Source organism: Pongo pygmaeus, chromosome 6, assembly GCF_028885625.2.
Source record: "Pongo pygmaeus isolate AG05252 chromosome 6, NHGRI_mPonPyg2-v2.0_pri, whole genome shotgun sequence".
Classification (NCBI taxonomy): Eukaryota; Metazoa; Chordata; class Mammalia; order Primates; family Hominidae; genus Pongo; species Pongo pygmaeus.
Genome location: NC_072379.2, coordinates 158,077,307 through 158,095,530, shown reverse-complemented (window position 1 = coordinate 158,095,530; position 18,224 = coordinate 158,077,307). Strand labels below are relative to the sequence as shown.

The 18,224-nt window shown below is 45.0% G+C and overlaps 1 protein-coding gene across 9 annotated transcripts in view; it reads right to left on the bottom strand.

Annotated features, from left to right (window-relative positions):
- DYNC2I1 (dynein 2 intermediate chain 1) overlaps window positions 1-18,224 on the bottom strand; it is a 95,332-nt gene that overhangs the window by 31,082 nt on the left and 46,026 nt on the right. For 8 of the 9 annotated variants that reach the window (XM_054495218.2, XM_054495219.1, XM_063668061.1 and 5 more), the window contains 5 exons: window positions 14,776-14,878; window positions 8,002-8,131; window positions 5,882-5,993; window positions 4,660-4,748; window positions 1,622-1,751 (listed from right to left, as the gene is read on the bottom strand). In XM_054495218.2, the coding sequence (XP_054351193.1) occupies window positions 1,622-1,751; window positions 4,660-4,748; window positions 5,882-5,993; window positions 8,002-8,131; window positions 14,776-14,878 (564 nt within the window). Of the gene's footprint in view, window positions 1-1,621; window positions 1,752-4,659; window positions 4,749-5,881; window positions 5,994-8,001; window positions 8,132-14,775; window positions 14,879-15,582; window positions 15,700-18,224 lie in introns of those variants that run through there. The other variant, XM_063668064.1, reaches the window with a different exon arrangement.

The following is an 18,224-nucleotide window of genomic DNA, read 5'->3' as shown; positions in this document are numbered from 1 at the left end:
TCCCCGACGGAGGCCCGGTGCTGCAGTGCACACACACACTTCACACGTGTTCCCTGATGGAGGCCCGGCGCTGCAGTACACACGCACACTTCACGTGTTCCCTGATGGAGGCCCGGCGCTGCAGTACACACGCACACTTCACGTGTTCCCTGATGGAGGCCCGGTGCTGCAGTACACACACACTTCACGTGTTCCCCAATGGAGGCTGCGTGCTGCAGTACACACACACACTTCACGTGTTCCCTGATGGAGGCCCGGCGCTGCAGTACACACGCACACTTCACATGTTCCCTGATGGAGGCCCAGTGCTGCAGTACACACACACACACTTCACGTGTTCCCTGATGGAGGCCCAGTGCTGCAGTACACACACACACACTTCACGTGTTCCCTGATGGAGGCCCGGTGCTGCAGTACACACACACACTTCACGCGTTCCCCGATGGAGGCCACGAGCTGTGGTACGCATACACGTATCACATGTTCTCTGATGCAGGCCGCGTGCTGTGGTACACACACACACGTCACGTGTTCTCCGACAGAGGCCATGGCACCGCTGCTGCTCTCATGCATCTGCTATCACTGCTCAGTGTCGGCTCCCTGGGGACCGTGCACACTCGGTTCCCTTCTTGGTGTGTGCTGGGTGTGGGAGTGTGGATGCCAATGTGTTGAATGATACAGGTACAGAGATTTATTATTTTTCTAACAGGAAAAGACAAAACCCTCTCAAAGAATGTGAAGACTTGTTAAATTAACAATGCCATTTTTGTTAATGTTAAAAGACAGAGAAATGTAAATAAACTGAAATCTCTAAATAGCAGGCAGGACGGAAGAAATGCCTGGAACAATGGCACCAACTGCTCTGGCCTCACACGTGCCCTGAAGCACGTTTACCCTGCAGCACACCCGCACCTGCTACCAAGCAGACGGCCACACGGACCACCTCTGCCAGTTCTCCACAAATACCGGGACCATGGCTGCCCTCCGGTACCCGACAGCCACTTTTTCAGAGACAAAGAGGTTACTAGCTCAAGAAATTTCAGTTTGGTCTTGCAAATGCGTTTGTCTGAACTGATTAAACAGTTACATGCAACTGTACTTTCTGTATGAGATCCTGGGCTTTGCTTCCCGTTTTATGTTCCATAACCACGGATTGACTTAAAAATCTAGGTCTATCTACACTAAATGTTAAGCGTCTTACTTGTAACTATATCTAAACAACATAACTTTGATCTGAACACTCTCTCATGCTCGTCCAACTATTTCTACTACTCTATCTCAAGAAAAGAAACGAAACTGAATAACTGGAAGAGAAAAGAAAATAAGATTTCCAACACAGAAAATCTCAGTTCCCATTCATTTAAACAATCTCACTTGTTTAAATTACTGTGGATCCCTCTTCTATTCATCTTATTAAAATCCTTAATCACAAATTTAACATACACACTTAAGAGGGAAAAACTGACTACTCACTTTTGAATTCTGCAGAAACTCAGTCTTTCTCAGTTTTATGTACATTAAACCCCATCACATTAAAATAAAATATAATACTACAGAGTATTATTTCAACATGAATGTTTAGTCACTGGATTTAAAACCATATTTGAGAACAGCCTCTTACTTTGAAGGAATGGCAGACTGGTGTTCAGCTGAGATGAGCTGTCACTAAAATACAGGGCCCTGTCTTGAGCCCTAAGATTCCAGCTGGGTTCAGCTGCCAAGCGATCCTCTTCCAGCAAAACGGCCATCACCTGTCAGACATAAGTGAGTAGTCTTTAATAAAAACTTCACAATGGATTATCTTTTCCCAAAAAAAATTGCCTTTTCATCTTATCCATATCTGCAAATAACTGCTTAGATCCACGACACTATCATAACTACAAGAAAAATGATACGGTCCTTTCTGCTCAATACTGAAAACTAATACGGTAAGATCAACTAAAATAAACTCCACAGGAGAACCATCATTTGCCCTGAATGTTGTTTTTCACACCACATACACTGCTAAAAATCACAGTGGGAGAAAGGGGGCTGGATATCCAGCATTCATAAATGAACAAAGCAGCGTAAAGAACAGTCATGAATCCACCGAGTCTCTCTCACTGGGTTTTGGTAAAAAGCCAGAGTGAGTGGTAAAACACTGTCATTGTTCCAGGAGGGTCATCTTTAGGATTTGACGGGGCAGAGAGAGAAGATTGGGAGACACAACAGGATTGATGGAAAAAGAACTGGAAATGTTTCTGAGAACTAACACAAGGAAAGTGAGGAAGGCAGTGTTGAGTGAAAAGCAACAGGATTTGTGTGAGGAAGAGGGGGCTGCGTAGTGAGAACTGAGGCCAGGAAGTGTTCAGTGGGAACTGACGTGACCCGGGAACACTCAGGGTCAGGACAGCCGGGAATATTGAGTGAGAAGTGACAGAATCTGGGAGGGCGGGAGGCAGGAAATGTTGAGTGAGAATTGATAGGATTCGTGTGAGAAAGGGAACGTGTAGTGAGGACTGACAGGATGGGTGGGAAGAAGGAAGAAAATGTTAATGAGAACTGACAGGAAGAGAGTGTGGAAGACAGGAGATTTGAACTGAGAAATGACAGGATGGGAACGGGCAAGAAAAGGAGTGTTTAGTGAGAGGTGGAGGGTGGAGTGTTGAGGGCAGCGGGTGTTTAGTGAGAGGTGGAAAGTGGAGTGTGTAAGGCAGGGAGTGTTTAAGTGAGACTTGATAGCATCTGTGTGAGGAGACAGGAAGTGTCTTGTCAGAAACACCGGACAGGACTGAAGAAGGCAGGAAGTGTTTACTGACGACCTGCAGGAGTGTGTCCAGGCCACAGATGAGACAGGAGAGCTGTGAGTTCAGGGATGGCCCCGGGCTGGTGGCCCTCCGTCCTCCCTCCTTCCCTCTCCACCTCACCTTGCACCCAAGCACTCTCTTATCTTAGAGATGAGAACTTACACTAGAACTTAGAACTAGAACACTTAGAACTTACACTAAAACAAAATATGATACAAATCATAAATTGTGTAAAATCATATTTCGTAAACCATAGATTCCTACATAATTGCAACACAGAGACTACATGACCACCATGTGCTCAGATTACTGTCTGAGAATCATCCATAATGTCAACCAGCATGTCGAGGTTTCACAATCATCCTTAACGTTAACCAGTGTGTCGACGTTTCACAATCATCCTTAATCTCAACCACCGTGTCGAGGTTTCACAATCATCCTTAATTTCAACCAGCGTGTCGACGTTTCACAATCATCCTTAATGTCAACCAGCATGTCGAGGTTTCACAATCATCCTTAATGTTAACCAGCATGTCGAGGTTTCACAATCATCCTTAATCTCAACCAGAGTGTTGATATTTCACAATCATCCTTAATCTCAACCAGAGTGTTGACATTTCACAATCATCCTTAATGTCAACCAGCGTGTCGATGTTTCACAATCATCCTTAATGTCAACCAGCGTGTCCAGGTTTCACAATCATCCTTAATCTCAACCAGCGTGTCGACGTTTCACAATCATCCTTAATCAAAACCAGCATGTCGAGGTTTCACAATCATCCTTAATGTCAACCAGTGTGTCGATGTTTCACAGTCATCCTTAATGTCAACCAGCGTGTCGAGGTTTCACAATCATCCTTACTGTCAACCAGCATGTCGAGGTTTCACAATCATCCTTAATGTCAACCAGCGTGTCGAGGTTTCACAATCATCCTTAATTTCAACCAGTGTGTGAAGGTTTCACAATCATCCTTAATGTCAACCAGCGTGTTGAGTTTTCACAATCATCCTTAATTTCAACCAGCGTGTCCACATTTCACAATCATCCTTAATGTCAACCAGTGTGTCGAGGTTTCACAATCATCCTTAATCTCAACCAGCGTGTCGAGGTTTCACAATCATCCTTAATCTCAACTAGCGTGTTGAGGTTTCACAACGTTCCACTCTTCAGTGCTGCAGTAGACTCAAGTGCTGAGCATACATACAAGAAAGTGATGAGACAGCTGGGGAAATGTGAATGCCAACTTCATATCTGACTGCATTATAAGTTATGACTAATTACTCTTTTAGATATTCTCTGCTTTTTGGGATTCATACTGAACTCTATTTGGAGGCAAAGTTAGATGATTGGGATTTGTTTCAAAATAACTGATGGGGTGGGTGGTGGAGTGGGCAGGGGGTCAGACGAGACCCACGGCCATGAGGTGATAACCACTAAAGTACCTGTAGCTTCACAGGACTGTTCCATGTCTCTTTGTATGGATTTTTTAAATTTTTCAGTTTATAAATCAGCTTGTAAAATCAGAAGTTTATTATTTTCAAATACCCTAGATTTATGCTTGCCTTGCCAACTTCGTGTCTGCTATTTAGTCTGTAGTTGTTTTAAAATGTAAGAAATTAACAATAAAATTCACGATCCAAAAACACACACAGTACTTCAGTGATATACATTTACCCAGTGTTATTCTGCCCACAAGGGCTTAATGAATGTACCACTGATAATTTGTAAGAAAATAATACTTGAAAATGAGTAACTGATTCTGATTTATCCAAGCTACAAAGACTTTAAGATCTTAAAAGCTCCTATGTTTCTATGTAAAATGAAACTTTAAGCACTTACACAGAGAACACAACATATATAGGTTGAGCATACCTGACAAGCCGCCCGCAGAAAGCTACATAACCTTGGAGTATCAATCTTTGGCATAACTACAGCATCAGAAGTATCTCTTTGTTCACTGCCTAAAAAAAGCAGGTTATATAAAATCAACGAAGTTGACTCTAAAATAATCATGCATTACACATCTTAGAGTTCAAACAGGCCTAACAAATCAACATGAAGAGTCCTAGAAGGAAAAGGCAGAAAACTTCACACTATACTCTCTAGATTTACTACTGTTAACTCCCAAAAACAATTGCACATTGTTTTATAGAAGTCGTAAATGCATTTAGAAAAACATTCAGGCCAGGCATGGTGGCTCACGCCTGTAATCCCAGCACTTTGGGTGGCCGAGGCAGGTGGATCATCTGAGGTCAGGAGTTCAAGATCAGCCTGGCCAACATGGCAAAACCCTGTCTCTACTAAAAAATACAAAAATTAGCCAGGCATGATAGCAGGCGCCTGTAGTCCCAGCTACTCGAGAGGCTGAGGCAGGAGAATCACTTGAACCCGAGAGGCGGAGGTTAGAGTGAGCTGAGATCATGCCACTGCACTCCAGCCTGGGTAACAGAGCAAGACTCCATCTCAAAAAAAAAAAATTTTTCAAAGGAATCAATTTAATTATCATGTAAGTCTTAAGTTTAGGTATATTACTTTCTTAAGGTGAGGCTTACCTGAGAAAAGGGAGTAATATACATCCCTGCCATACAGAGGCAATTCCTTGAGAAAAACCAGTAAAGTATTCAACATGTAAATCGCTCCAGAGTACTTAGCAGAAACCACATATTCTAGGGACCTTCGATATAAATTGATGGAACATTTTTGCAAACTGCACTTAAAACATAAAAATTCTATATTCATGAGAATAGGCTTCCCCTACGTTAAAAACACAGTGTGCTCCAAAGGTCCAGCGACACAGTGGTTGTTTGGAATGTGGAATCTCTCCCTCTACATAGGAATAAAATCTGTCATAAATCCTGGCAATGGCGCAGACTGGGCCTCGAGAGCAGGTTTCCTCCCCCTTGTAGTTCAGCAGCTCTGTGGCTGATGGTTAGTGTTTCTTTAAAAGAAAATTGGGTACTGCTATTGTCATGTGCTAACAACCATACAGAAGAGAAAGACAAAATGAGAGTGAACCAGAAAGGGAATAAGTAAAAATAAAACAAAAAAGAATGTAAAGAGAGTCAATAGTCAACACTCAAGAGCAAGATGTTACCTCCACATACAACAGTACTTTCTCCCGGGTGCTGGGTCCACACTTCTCTGGTCTCTATTTCCTCCGTTTGAATGTCTCTTTCAACATTATCTTCGTTACACTGAACATATGCCTTAAAAACAAAAATATGCCAAAATTAACATTGGTTTCAATTTCGGAGCAATCTGTCATTACTGAAATAAGTTAATAATGAGAGTCACTGTGTCAAAAGTAAGTATCAAAGCATAAAGAACAATCATGCAAAGACAACCTGTGTTTAAACATTCGATATAGATATATACAGGTCTAATTTTCAAAAGTGTCTTCAAAAAGTCTCACCAAACGATTTCCCTTTAGTCTGAAAATACTGCCACCTCGCCTGCCCACATCCTATTTTCTCAGGACATGCTGGTTTTGCAAAACTACACATATATTTCAAAAGGTACATGCTTCAATGAAATCAGTTTTGTTACTAATAGCTTTAGGATGAGGAAAACCACCAAAGATAAATAATCTACTTAAGGTCAGAGTGAATCAGCTGCAAAACCAGGATTAATATCGTCAGTGTCCCAGGAGTTCAAGGCTGCAGTGAGATATGATCTTGCTACTGCACTCCATCCAGCCTGGGTGGCAGAGCAAGACCCTGTCTCTTAAAAAAAATTTAAAAATTTAAAAATTGTAAAAGCCGTCAGCTTCTTCAGCTTCATCCCGTGACCTTCCTCCTTTTAAAAGGATTTTATTGAGTGTACCAACTAGACAATGTTAAGATTGGTGGTACCAGTATCAGGAATGTAAGAAAAATGTTAGATATGACATCTGACTTCAAAAGCTTTAGAACCTCGTTGTGAAGTGAGACCATCACGTAATGAATTAATGATTGGAAATACTACCGGGAAGTACAAAATTTCACGAAATAGTAAATTGTAGGAACTCTGGAACAGGAGAAAGAATTCAGTGTAAGTCACTAGGAAGGGTTCACCCAGAAAACAGGCCTTGGACACTGAGGAACAGACAGGCAGGTAAGGCAGACAGGGAGCAGGAATGCCATACACCAGTGCCCCTTGAGGGACCCATGAGAGACGGGAGTCCCAGAATCAAACAGGTATAATCTGAATTAGAGAGAGTCCAAAGCCAGGCATGGTGGCACAGGCCTGCGGTCCCAGCTATGGGGGAAGCTGAGGCTGCAGTGTCTTACGATCATGCCTGTGAACATCCACTACACTCCAGCCTGGGAGTGTCTCTAATAAATAAATTAGTACCTTGTCTCTAATAAATAAATTAAATTTTAAAAACTTTTAAGTGAGTCCAGATTATAAAAACCTTGAGAAGTATTGCATACATTGAAATTCTTCAATTATAAGAATTTTAAACTGACAAGTAGGACTGCTATACACTCACCTGGAACACAAGAAACAAATCCAAACCTGATACTTTGTTGGACTTTAAATAAAACGTTTGCCTTCACCACTATGCAACAGATCCATGTAACAAAACTGCACTTGTACCACCTCAATTTATACAAATAAAAATAAAAATAAATATATAGATTGGGCGCAGTGGCTCACACCTGTAATTCCAGAACTTTGGGAGGCCGAGACAGGCAGATCACTTGAGGCCAGGGTTCGAGACCAGCCTGGCCAACATGGTGAAACCCCGTCTCTACTAAAAATATAAAAATTACCCGGGCATGATGGTTCACACCTGTAATCCCAACTACTTGGGAGGCTGAGGCACGACAATCACTTGAACCCGGGAGGTGGAGTTTGCAGTGAGCCAAGATCACTCCACTGCACTCCAGCCTGAGCGACAGAGTGAGACTCTGTCTCTAAATAAATAAATAAAACATTTGCACAGCATAAAGCTTCACTCCAAGGTCAGGACAGCAGCCATTCTGTCCCCATTCTGAGCAGATCACCCACCAGAGCTCCTGAAGGCTCTGGAGTACCTCCAGCTTTGCCTGTGCCAGGCCTCTCGGGTGAATGGGCCCCATGTGAAGATGGGTCCCCATTTTCCTTAACCTTGTATCCTTCACAGACCATTCCCAAGTTCTAATATTGCAGAACATTATTCAAGAAGACACAAAGTTATCCTACTAGACTTTACTTGCATTTTATCACTTAGTTAACACATCTCATACTTACCTGCTTGGTATTTTTTTTCCCAAAGTTTCTGATATACATGTCATATTCATTTACTGGTGGTAGATCCAAAAGAGAGAAAGTAAATGAAAAATCTAAGTCAATGAGCCGAAGCAGTTTTGTACTTCGCATCCTTTGAAATAAATTGAAAATAAGACAAAAATTAACTTGAATAATAATATACGTGGGGAAGTGTAGGGAGAACAGAAGTACACTTAGAGTTAAATGCATGTTATTGTCCGAAACCTAGCTTCAGGCTGGGGTGAGTCTGAGATATTTAACAGTTGTTAAAAATAACTGAGTAGTAGACAGTTGTGGGAACCTGGTGTGTGACCTTGGCATTTGGTGATCCTGCTCCCCGACTGCCTCGTGTGTGTGTCACGAACCTGATGTGTGACCGTTCTAATGCGTATGCCTGAGCTAACACAAAATCAAGTCACACAACATATATGCCTGGGATGTTCGTAAGGACTAATTCATTTGACTTCAGGAGCTGACATACTGACTGTGCAATCACCTGCGCCATGGTCAGACCACGCAGCCAGTGAGTGTTTTGGGCCACGCTCTTCTCCAGGCCACAGCCAACCTCTGTGCTTCCCCCAGGACTTGACCTGCCTTTCACGCTCCAATCGCCCTCCGCCCACAGGCCTGACACAGCCAATCGCCCTCCGCCCACAGGCCTGAAACAGCCATTCGCGCTCCTCCCACAGGCCTGAAACAGCCAATCACCCTTGGCCCACAAACCTGACACAGCCAATCGCGCTCCTCCCACAGGCCTGACACAGCCAATGCCCCTCGCTCACAGGCCTGACACAGCCAACCGCCCTCCGCCCACAGGCCGGAAACAGCCATTCGCGCTCCTCCCACAGGCCTGAAACAGCCAATCGCCCTTGGCCCACAAGCCTGACACAGCCAATCGCGCTCCTCCCACAGGCCTGACACAGCCAATGCCCCTCGCTCACAGGCCTGACACAGCCAATCGCCCTCCGCCCACAGGCCTGACACAGCCAATCACCCTTGGCCCACAGGCCTGACACAGCCAATCGCCATCAGCCCACACGCTGACACAGCCAATCGCCCTCCGCCCACAGGCCTGACGCAGCCAATCGCCCTCCACCCACAGGCCTGACACAGCCAATCGCCGTCAGCCCACAGGCTGACATAGTCAATCGCCCTGCGCACACAGGCCTGACACAGCCAATGGCCCTCCACCCACAGGTCTGACACAGCCAACCGCCCTCTAATCGCCCTCCACCCACAGGTCTGACACAGCAAATGGTGATCGGCCCACGGGCCTGACACAGCCAATTGCCCTCCAATTGCCCTCCACCCACAGGCCTGACACAGCCCATAGCCTTCCACCCACAGGCCTGACACAGTCAATCGCCCTCCGCGGACAAGCCTGACACAGCCAATCGCCCTCTGCCCACAGGCCTGACACAGCCAATGGCCCTCAGCCCACAGGCCTGACACAGCCAATCACCCTCTGCCCACAGGCCTGACACAGCCAATGGCCCTCACCCCACAGGCCTGACAGGCCAATCGCCCTCCACCCACAGGTCTGGGTGACACAGCCCAATTGCCCTCCAATCGCCCTCTGCCCACAGGCCTGACACAGCTAATCGCCCTCTGCCCACAGGCAAGACACAGCCAATCACCCTTGACCCACAGGTCTGACACAGCCACTGACCCTTAACCCACAGGCCTGACACAGCCAATCGCCCTCCAATCGCCCTCCAATCGCCCTCGGCCTACTGGCCTGACACAGCCAATGGCCCTCCGCCCACAGGCCCGACACAGCCAATGGCCCTGCGCCCACAGGCCCGACACAGCCAATCACGCTCGGCACACAGCCCTGACACAGCCAATGGCCCTGCGCCCACAGGCCAGACACAGCCAATCACGCTCGGCCCACAGGCCTGACACAGCCAATCGCCCTGGGCCCACAGATCCCACACAGCCAAAGGCCTTGTGCCCACAGACCTGACACAGCCAATCGCCCTCAGCCCACAGGCCCAACACAGCCAATCACGCTCGGCCCACAGACCCAACACAGCCAATCGCTCGGCCCACAGACCCGACACAGCCAAAGGCCCTGGGCCCACAGGCCCCACACAGCCAATTGCCCTCGGCCCACAGGCCCAACACAGCCAATGGCCCTCTGTCACAGGCCCGACACAGCCAATGGCCCTCCGCCCACAGGCCCGACACAGCCAATGGCCCTCCGCCCACAGTCCTGACACAGCCAATCGCCTTCCAATCGCCCTCTGCCCACAAGCCTGACACAGCCAATCGACTTCCAATCGCCCTCCGCCCACAGCCCTGACACAGCCAATGGCCCTCCACCCACAGGCATGACACAGCCCATCGTGCTCGACCCAAAGGCCTGACACAGCCAATCGCCCTCGGCCCACAGGCCTGACACAGCCAATCACGCTCCCACAGGCCTGACACAGCCAATTGCCTTCCAATCACCCTCGGCCCACAGGCCTGACACAGCCAATGGCCCTCCGCCTACAGGCCTGACACAGCCAATGGCCCTCCGCCTAAAGGCCTGACACAGCCAATCACGCTCCCACAGGCCTGACACAGCCGATCGCCCTCCGCCCACAGGCCCCGAAACGCCGTACCCACGTGGCTTCCTCTTGCTTCACAAACAGTTCCTTTTCCATCGCCTGTGCTTGGTTTTCCTTTCCTAAATTTCACCCTAACATTAGTGTGCCCGGGGTCAAATCCTTAAGATACTTGTTTGTTACTCCTCACTGGGATATAAACTCACAAGGGCAGAGATTTTTGTTTCTTTCCTTTACCGTTATCGCCACACAGCCGGTGCTCAATGAATGCACAGTGAATGACCGAGTGAACGACCCGCCCAACATCCAGGTGCCTCGGCCACCGGGTCTGCTCTCTGCTCCTCCTCCTCCCCCCATCCTTCTCCTCACACTCCTCCAGGTCTGCCCTGCTTCCTAGAGCACAGGCCTGCACGAGGCTCGACCAAAGCCTAGGATGTTTTATCAGAAATTCTCCCACCGGAAGGCTCTCAACTTCCATTTTCATCCTCTCGACCCTGTGCGAACGTCACACGCCCTAGGCCATCAGTCTTTCTGTTTCACTCTATTGTCTTGAGCAATCAAGATGCAAACCTGAATGGAAACAGGGATCGCCTCCATGTTTCCCTTCTTTCCAGGACCTCGGCTCTTCAGGGCCCAGCGGCCTTGGTTGCTCCGGTATATTCAATTAGCTGGAGTGTTTTTGTTGTTTTAAATCCAACTTTTACAGTTGTTTTAGCTGGAGGATTTCTCTGATACAAGCCATTCCATCAAGAAAGTAGGACTCTGTCCATATTCTTTTGTAAGATGCTTTTCTCGTATCACTGGAGCGTTTTTCATGACATTATATCCTCAGAGTATGCATCATTTTTATAGCTGTATTTCACACCTGATAGAACGCTGCCTATGCAGACATTGTACCAATTTGTTTCAAGCAAGCTTTTTCTCTACATTCTCATCAGTACTGAAGTATTATCTTTTTTTTTTCTTTGAGACAGAGTCTTGCTCTGTCGCCCAGGCTGTAGTGCAGTGGTGCAATCTCAGCTCGCTGCAACCTCCACCTCCCAGGTTCAAGCAATTCTCCTGCCTCAGCCTCCCGAGTGGCTGGGATTACAGGCATGTGCCACCACGCCTGGCTAATTTTTGTATTTTTGGTAGAGACGGGGTTTCACCATGTTGGCCAGGCTGGTCTCAAACTCCTGACCTCAGGTGATCCGCCCGCCTCAGCCTTCCAAAGTGCTGGGATTACAGGCATGAGCCACTACGCCTGGCCTAAGTATTATCATTTTTTAATACCTTGTCTATTCCATAAAGAAAAATTCATCCCATTGTTTCAATATACATTTCTCTGACAGGACATATTTTCATACATTTACTGACAGCCTAATTTTTTTCTGTTGTGAATTCTCTCTGTGTCCTTTACCACCCTGGGGCCATCTGGTGAGAGACTGGGGAATAACGTAAGAGAAAATAAACAAACACATTACTTTTCTACTTCTCTACCTTGAGCCACTGACAGGTTTTTCCTGTGGCCCCAGCAGGCTGGCCACGGCTCCAACTCCTGACTGCCCAGCTCTCCGGTTCAGGGGAAGGGGTGGCTCCTGCTGTGGCGAATCTCTGAGCTGCTCCTGGGCCCTGCTGAAGCTCAGCTCTTCCAACACCTAAGGAATTCACTCCCTGTGTCACATCCTTCTGTGTAATACCTAAATTAGTTTTTGTTTTCCTGACTGGATCTCGAGTCTTATATGATCTATGCCCATTTTTAACTAGGGTTATTTAACTTTGCTTATTAAATTATAAAAACATTTTATGCATTAGGGATAATAAGTCTCTATCATATATTTTACAAATATATTTTCCCAACTGGTCAATTACCTTTAAATTTTGTCAAATTTATGGACAATTGTACCTTACAGAAATTTAATTTTTGAGGTACATTCCAGTAATTTTTGTTTTTTAATTTTTATTATTTTTATTCTTAGAAAGTCCTTTCTTATCACTGAAATAACCATTTACACTATCTATGCTCTCTTTTTCATTTTTTTTTAAATCCATTTGGAATTTATCTTGGGTATACTGTGAAGCAGGTATCTATTTTCCCTCAAATTTCAAGTTGATTTACTAAATGTATATCTAGCAGTAGAAGTGCCTCTATACTATTTTTCTTCTCTGTATTTCCTTACAACACACAAATGCCAGAACTCACCCACACTGGTATGAAGTGTGGACTCCTACATTTTTCTCAAAAACTTTACTTTTATTTATCATCGATCCCTTTATGTTTCAGCCTTTCATTTCTTAAATTTTTCTTTTAAAATATTTAATATAATTTTTGATCCAAAATAATCCATATAATCTACTTGTACATTATACATCAATCTAGTTAACATCCTAGGACCTAACTAGAAAACTACCAATTACTAGATTACCAGCCGGGCGCAGTGGCTCACACCTGTAATCCCAATACTTTGGGAGGCTGAGGTGGGTAGACTGCTTGAGCCCAGAAGTTCAAAACCAGCCTGGGCAACATGGCAAGACCCTGCCTCTACATTAAAAAATAAATAAAAATTAGCTGGGTGTGGTGGTGCACACCTGTAATCCCAGCTACTCAGGAGGCTGAGGTGGAGGGTCACCTGAGCCCAGAAGGTTAAGGCTGCAGTGAACCAAGATCATGCCACTACATTCCAGCCTGGGTGCCAGAGTGAGATCCTGTCTCAAAAGCAGAAGCCGTAAAAGAAAGAAAAGGGAAGGGAAAGGGAAAGGGAAAGAGAGGGAAGGCAACCAATGACCTGCATCTACTTAGTGGCTCCTCCCTGACACATTCCAAGATCCCCCACTGACCACAACAATCGCTAGACTGAATTTTGTGGTTATCATTTTCTTGTTTTTCAAAATATAATTTTATCTCATATTTATATGAGTCTAAACAACATACTATGTAGCTTTATTTCTGAGTTTATAAAAATTGCATTAAACCATATGTAGTCTTCTGAGAACTTGAATCAGGTTTAAAAAAAAAAAAAAACAAAAAAAACAGCCACGGGGCCAGAAACCAGTTTTGCTACCTCCACAGGAGAACCAAAATATAAGGGCAGCAAAACTGCTGTGAAAACTGTCACCTTTATTAGTAGTTTTTTTTTTTTCTTTTTTGAGACAGGGTCTCGCTCTGCCACCCAGGCTGGAGTGCAATGGTGCAGCCACGGCTCAGTGCAGCCTCAAGGCTGGAGTGCAATGGTGCAGTCACGGCTCAGTGCAGCCTCGACCTCTCAGGCTCAAGCTATCTCCCACCTAAGCACCCCCCAGGAGCTGGGACCACAGGTGCGTCTCACTATGCTGCTCAGGCCCTTGAACTCCTCCTTGCTCAGGCCCTTGAACTCCTGTGCTCAAAGTGCTGGGATTATAGGCATATACCACCATGCCCAGCCACTTTTATTATTAATGATTGATTTTTTCATTTCGTAAATATTTATTGAGTACTGACTAAGGAAGGCCATGTACTGAGCTAGGTGATAAGAGATTTAAAAACCCACTTTTAAAAATCTTTATTTTTTGGCCAGGCATGGTGGCTCATGCCTGTAATCCCAGTACTTTGGGAGGCCAAGGCAGGTGGATCACCCGAGGTCAGGAGTTCGAGACCAGCCTTACTAACATGGAGAAATCCTGTCTCTACTAAAAATACAAAATCAGCCAGGTGGTGGTGCCACAGGTGGTGGCAGCCACCTGTAATCCCAGCTACTCAGGAGGCTGAGGCAGAAGAATCACTTGAACCTGGGAGGCAGAGGTTGCAGTGAGCCAAGATCATGCCATTGCACTCCAGCCTGGGCAACAAGAGTAAAACTCTGTCTCAAAAAAAATAAAAATAAAAATATTTATTTTTTTCATTTACTCCTCAGTCATATTTGGGCTTAGTATAATAGACCCTTGACTTGAAAATATATCTTTTATAGATTTCTAAATTTTACAAATTTCTCAATTTACTCCCAGGGTAGTTCCAACTGTCCGCCACAAATCTAAGAACAAACATCCAACATCAGCACATGGTACGTAGCGGCTCACACACCTGCTCTACTAACATAAGATCTCAACACAAAAGTGTAGTACAAATTAAGTCATATACCCCAAAAAACAGTAGTAAAAATGCAATTTAAAACTCGATTTTTTAAAAGTATGTGAAAGAAAAGTAAGCTAAAACCCTGAACACCTTTGGCTGCTTTCCCAATACACGTACTTTTGCTTAAGGGCCTGAGTCCGACTCTTTTGACGGTGTGAAGCAGAGGCAAAATCCACAAAAATTCCACAAACGGAGGCTCTGGAAGGGGAACTGTTTGTATCTGTATGAGGGAGAAAAACACGATTTTTGCAACACTGAAATATGTCTTCCAAACAAAAAAATATCTGGAGTAAAACAATTATAGGCATATGTAACAATTATAGTCAATAAAGCCTTCAACTAATGACAAACATCTTCCATAAGCATTTGAGAGACCTCTCTTGCTTATTTCATCTAAAACTTTCAGGCAACAAAGCAAAATTTACTGATCATCTATTGTATGTGCCACTCACACTATTAAAGAGTTTTAGAAATACTTAAGAGTGCACAAAAGATGCAGTTCTAGGCCCCCACACCACCCATTCTGCAAAGAAACCAAAGATTATCTTTTAGTAAGGGAAGTGGAACAAGGACATACAAAATTGCTAAAAAAACAGAAACAAGTGCAAATTAATATTGAATCAATTACTTGTCAAAGGGCATGAAACAAAAGAGAATGAAGGCATGAGCTTCCTCAGAAGAATTTCTAAAATTTCTGAAGATGTGATTAGATTATCAAATTGTCAGGCTGATGGAAAAAGTTCGTATTATATAAGAATGAACAACTTGGCCAGGTACGATGGCTCATGCCTGTAATCCCAGCCCTTTGGGAGGCTGAGGCAGGCGGATCACTTGAGGGCTGGAGTTCCAGACCAGCCTGGCCAACATGGCAAAACCCCGTCTCTACTAAAAACACAAAAATTAGCCAGGCATGGTGGCGGGCACCTGTAGTCCCAGCTACTCGGGAGGCTGAAGCAGAAGAATCTCTTGAATCCAGGAAATGGAAGTTGCAGTGAGCTGAGATCATGCCACTGTACTCCAGCATGGGAGACATAGTGAGACTCTGTCTCAAAAAAAAAAAAAGAAAAAAGAAAAAGACAAGAACAAACAACTCCACCCACAATCCTTTGTAATGGACACAAGTCATTCCTCAATCCACCTCTTTCCCCCTAAGGATTTCGACGGCTTCCTGTACATACTTACCTGCATATTTATTTGTTTGTATATTTATTTCTACTGCATCTTATTGTCTTTTCATTCCTTTTGGATATCGGTTTGCACTTGCCCTCCCGTCTTACAGTTTTATGAAACTCATAGCCCTTTCCCACACATTATCTCATCTGTTCTTCACAACAAAGCTTTAAGGCCAGCAATGCAGAGGGTGTGGCTCTAGAGGATGCCTGTCTGGGTCAGGGGCCTGAGCTCAAGTCCCAGCACTGCCTGCTACTTGCTTCATGACCATGGGAGGTTACTTCATCTCTGCATCTCAGTTCCCTTATTGTTGGACATCTGCCGTACAGGACTGTGATAAGCACCAGACCATAGGAGGCTACGTTTATGAGCAATTACAAAGCACTACACAGACATTATAAGATGCGACTGTTTTTAAAAATGAGAAAACGTTTAAAGTTACAGAATTAAGACTTGAATAAAGACGTCCCTGGAGCAGAGCACACACCTCTGTGCAAGTGATCGGCGCTCAGCAAAGACTCCTTCACTGAGCAAGTGGACCATTTACCACTGAGCAAGTGGACATTGGAAGTGTACAAAGGCTTTCAAACAGCATGGTGTAACTTTAGTGCACGGGAAAAAGTTATTTACCAAACGGTTTCTTACTGCCCTAAAAAAGGATAAGGTGTGCAGTTTATAACCAAGTAGTCCAAGCACCACAGGGTGTGGCAGAGTATAGCCAAGGAGGACACAGAAAACAAACCAGCTGCTTGATGGTGCTTAGCACTCAGAACGTGCCTGGCACTCCTTTAAGCACCTTCCATGTTTAGCTTGCTTAATTAATCTTCACAACAACCCTAAAGAAAGTCTGACACTCATTTCACAGTTAAGGAAAATGAGGCACAGGGAGGTTAAGTAACTGCCCAAGATCACACAGCTAGTCAGTTATCTGAAACCCCGGAGTCAGCACGGCTCCATGATTCCTGCTTCAGCACAGACTGCGATGTCAACACTGTGCTAGCCTTTACGACCATCCACCTGTGCCAGCTTAACATTAAACAGGGCCAAGAAAGCAGCTCCAGCTTTACCTGTAGCAATGTATATGACAGTGAATAACTCCTTCAAATAAGAAATATGCCAAAAATAATCTCATATTGAGAGTTGTAAATTCAATCTTGTAAATCAGGCTAATAAAGATATAACACTAAGCATAAATGCAGAAAATGAGTAACAAAAAAAGGTTATTCAAAGATCTGCTAAGAAAACCAGTAACGTTAAGAATAAAATCCTGCTCACTTCTCAGCAACTCCAGAGCAGACAAGCTTTAATGCTGTCAGGAAATCCTCTGTGCTGGTGGTACAAAGAGCCTCCCTGTGTGCAGCGCTACTCCACAGGGAGCTGAGGGCAACAGTCCCTGAGCCTCAGCCAGGCCATAGGGCTGAAGAAGGGGCAGACCCTTACCTCTACCAGGACAGATGCCCTTTAGCTGTAAGTTTAAAGAACGCTCTATCAGCACTGCCCAGCTGAGTTCTGCCACCTCTGTAGCAGGCACAAAATGTGAGACAAGGAATCATTCTGCAAAACCTTCATTTGTATTCGTGCATCATATTAATTACTAACTATAATTAACTGCATCAATTACTGAATATTTTACTAGATAATTTAAAGTAGTACGTCATCAAATAATATTTTAATATTATCCTATTTTACCCTCAGTGCCCATGTTTTATCAGAATGTCACAGTTTTCCTTTAAAGCAATTTGAAACATTAATTCCTACTCTCACAAGTGACATTATATCCTGATGCCAAGAATTTGGAGAAAAAATACATTTCTAAATTTAATTTAAAAAGGTCCTTGTAGGAAAAAAGAATGGATCAAGAGCATGCTTCGTATCAGGCTCAGTCCAGCTGTGTCCCAAGACTTGACAGGCACCTCGACCCCTCAGTCCCCACGTGCCTCATGAAGGCACTCACCAGCGAACACTGCCACACCTCCAGGGAAAACCATGATGATTCCTCTGTGGAAACTCAACGAGCACATCATCAGGAAAAATAAGAGCATGTGCTCACAGATGGATAAAATGCTGGTTGCAAAGAAAACACGAGCCAGGCTTCCCAGTGAGAGGGACCACAGCACCCTCAGCTCCCTCTGGAGAACAGGAGCATCAGTGCTCACTGAGTGGGGCCACGGCGTCCTCAGCTAACCTAAGGCCTGGGTGCTGAGCAGAAAGTGATGTGCAACTTCTCTGTGTAAGAGAATTCTTGATGTGCTCATGCTCAAGTCTTCAGGGGGCCTCCTATGTGGTAGCTGCAAGGGCATGGCACCACCAGCATGTGGAAGATGTTACTGCTCTGCCCACCTTATTAGAGTAGGCCTGTGTGTGACGGCATCTGTGAGGGCTCAGTACACAGAGCC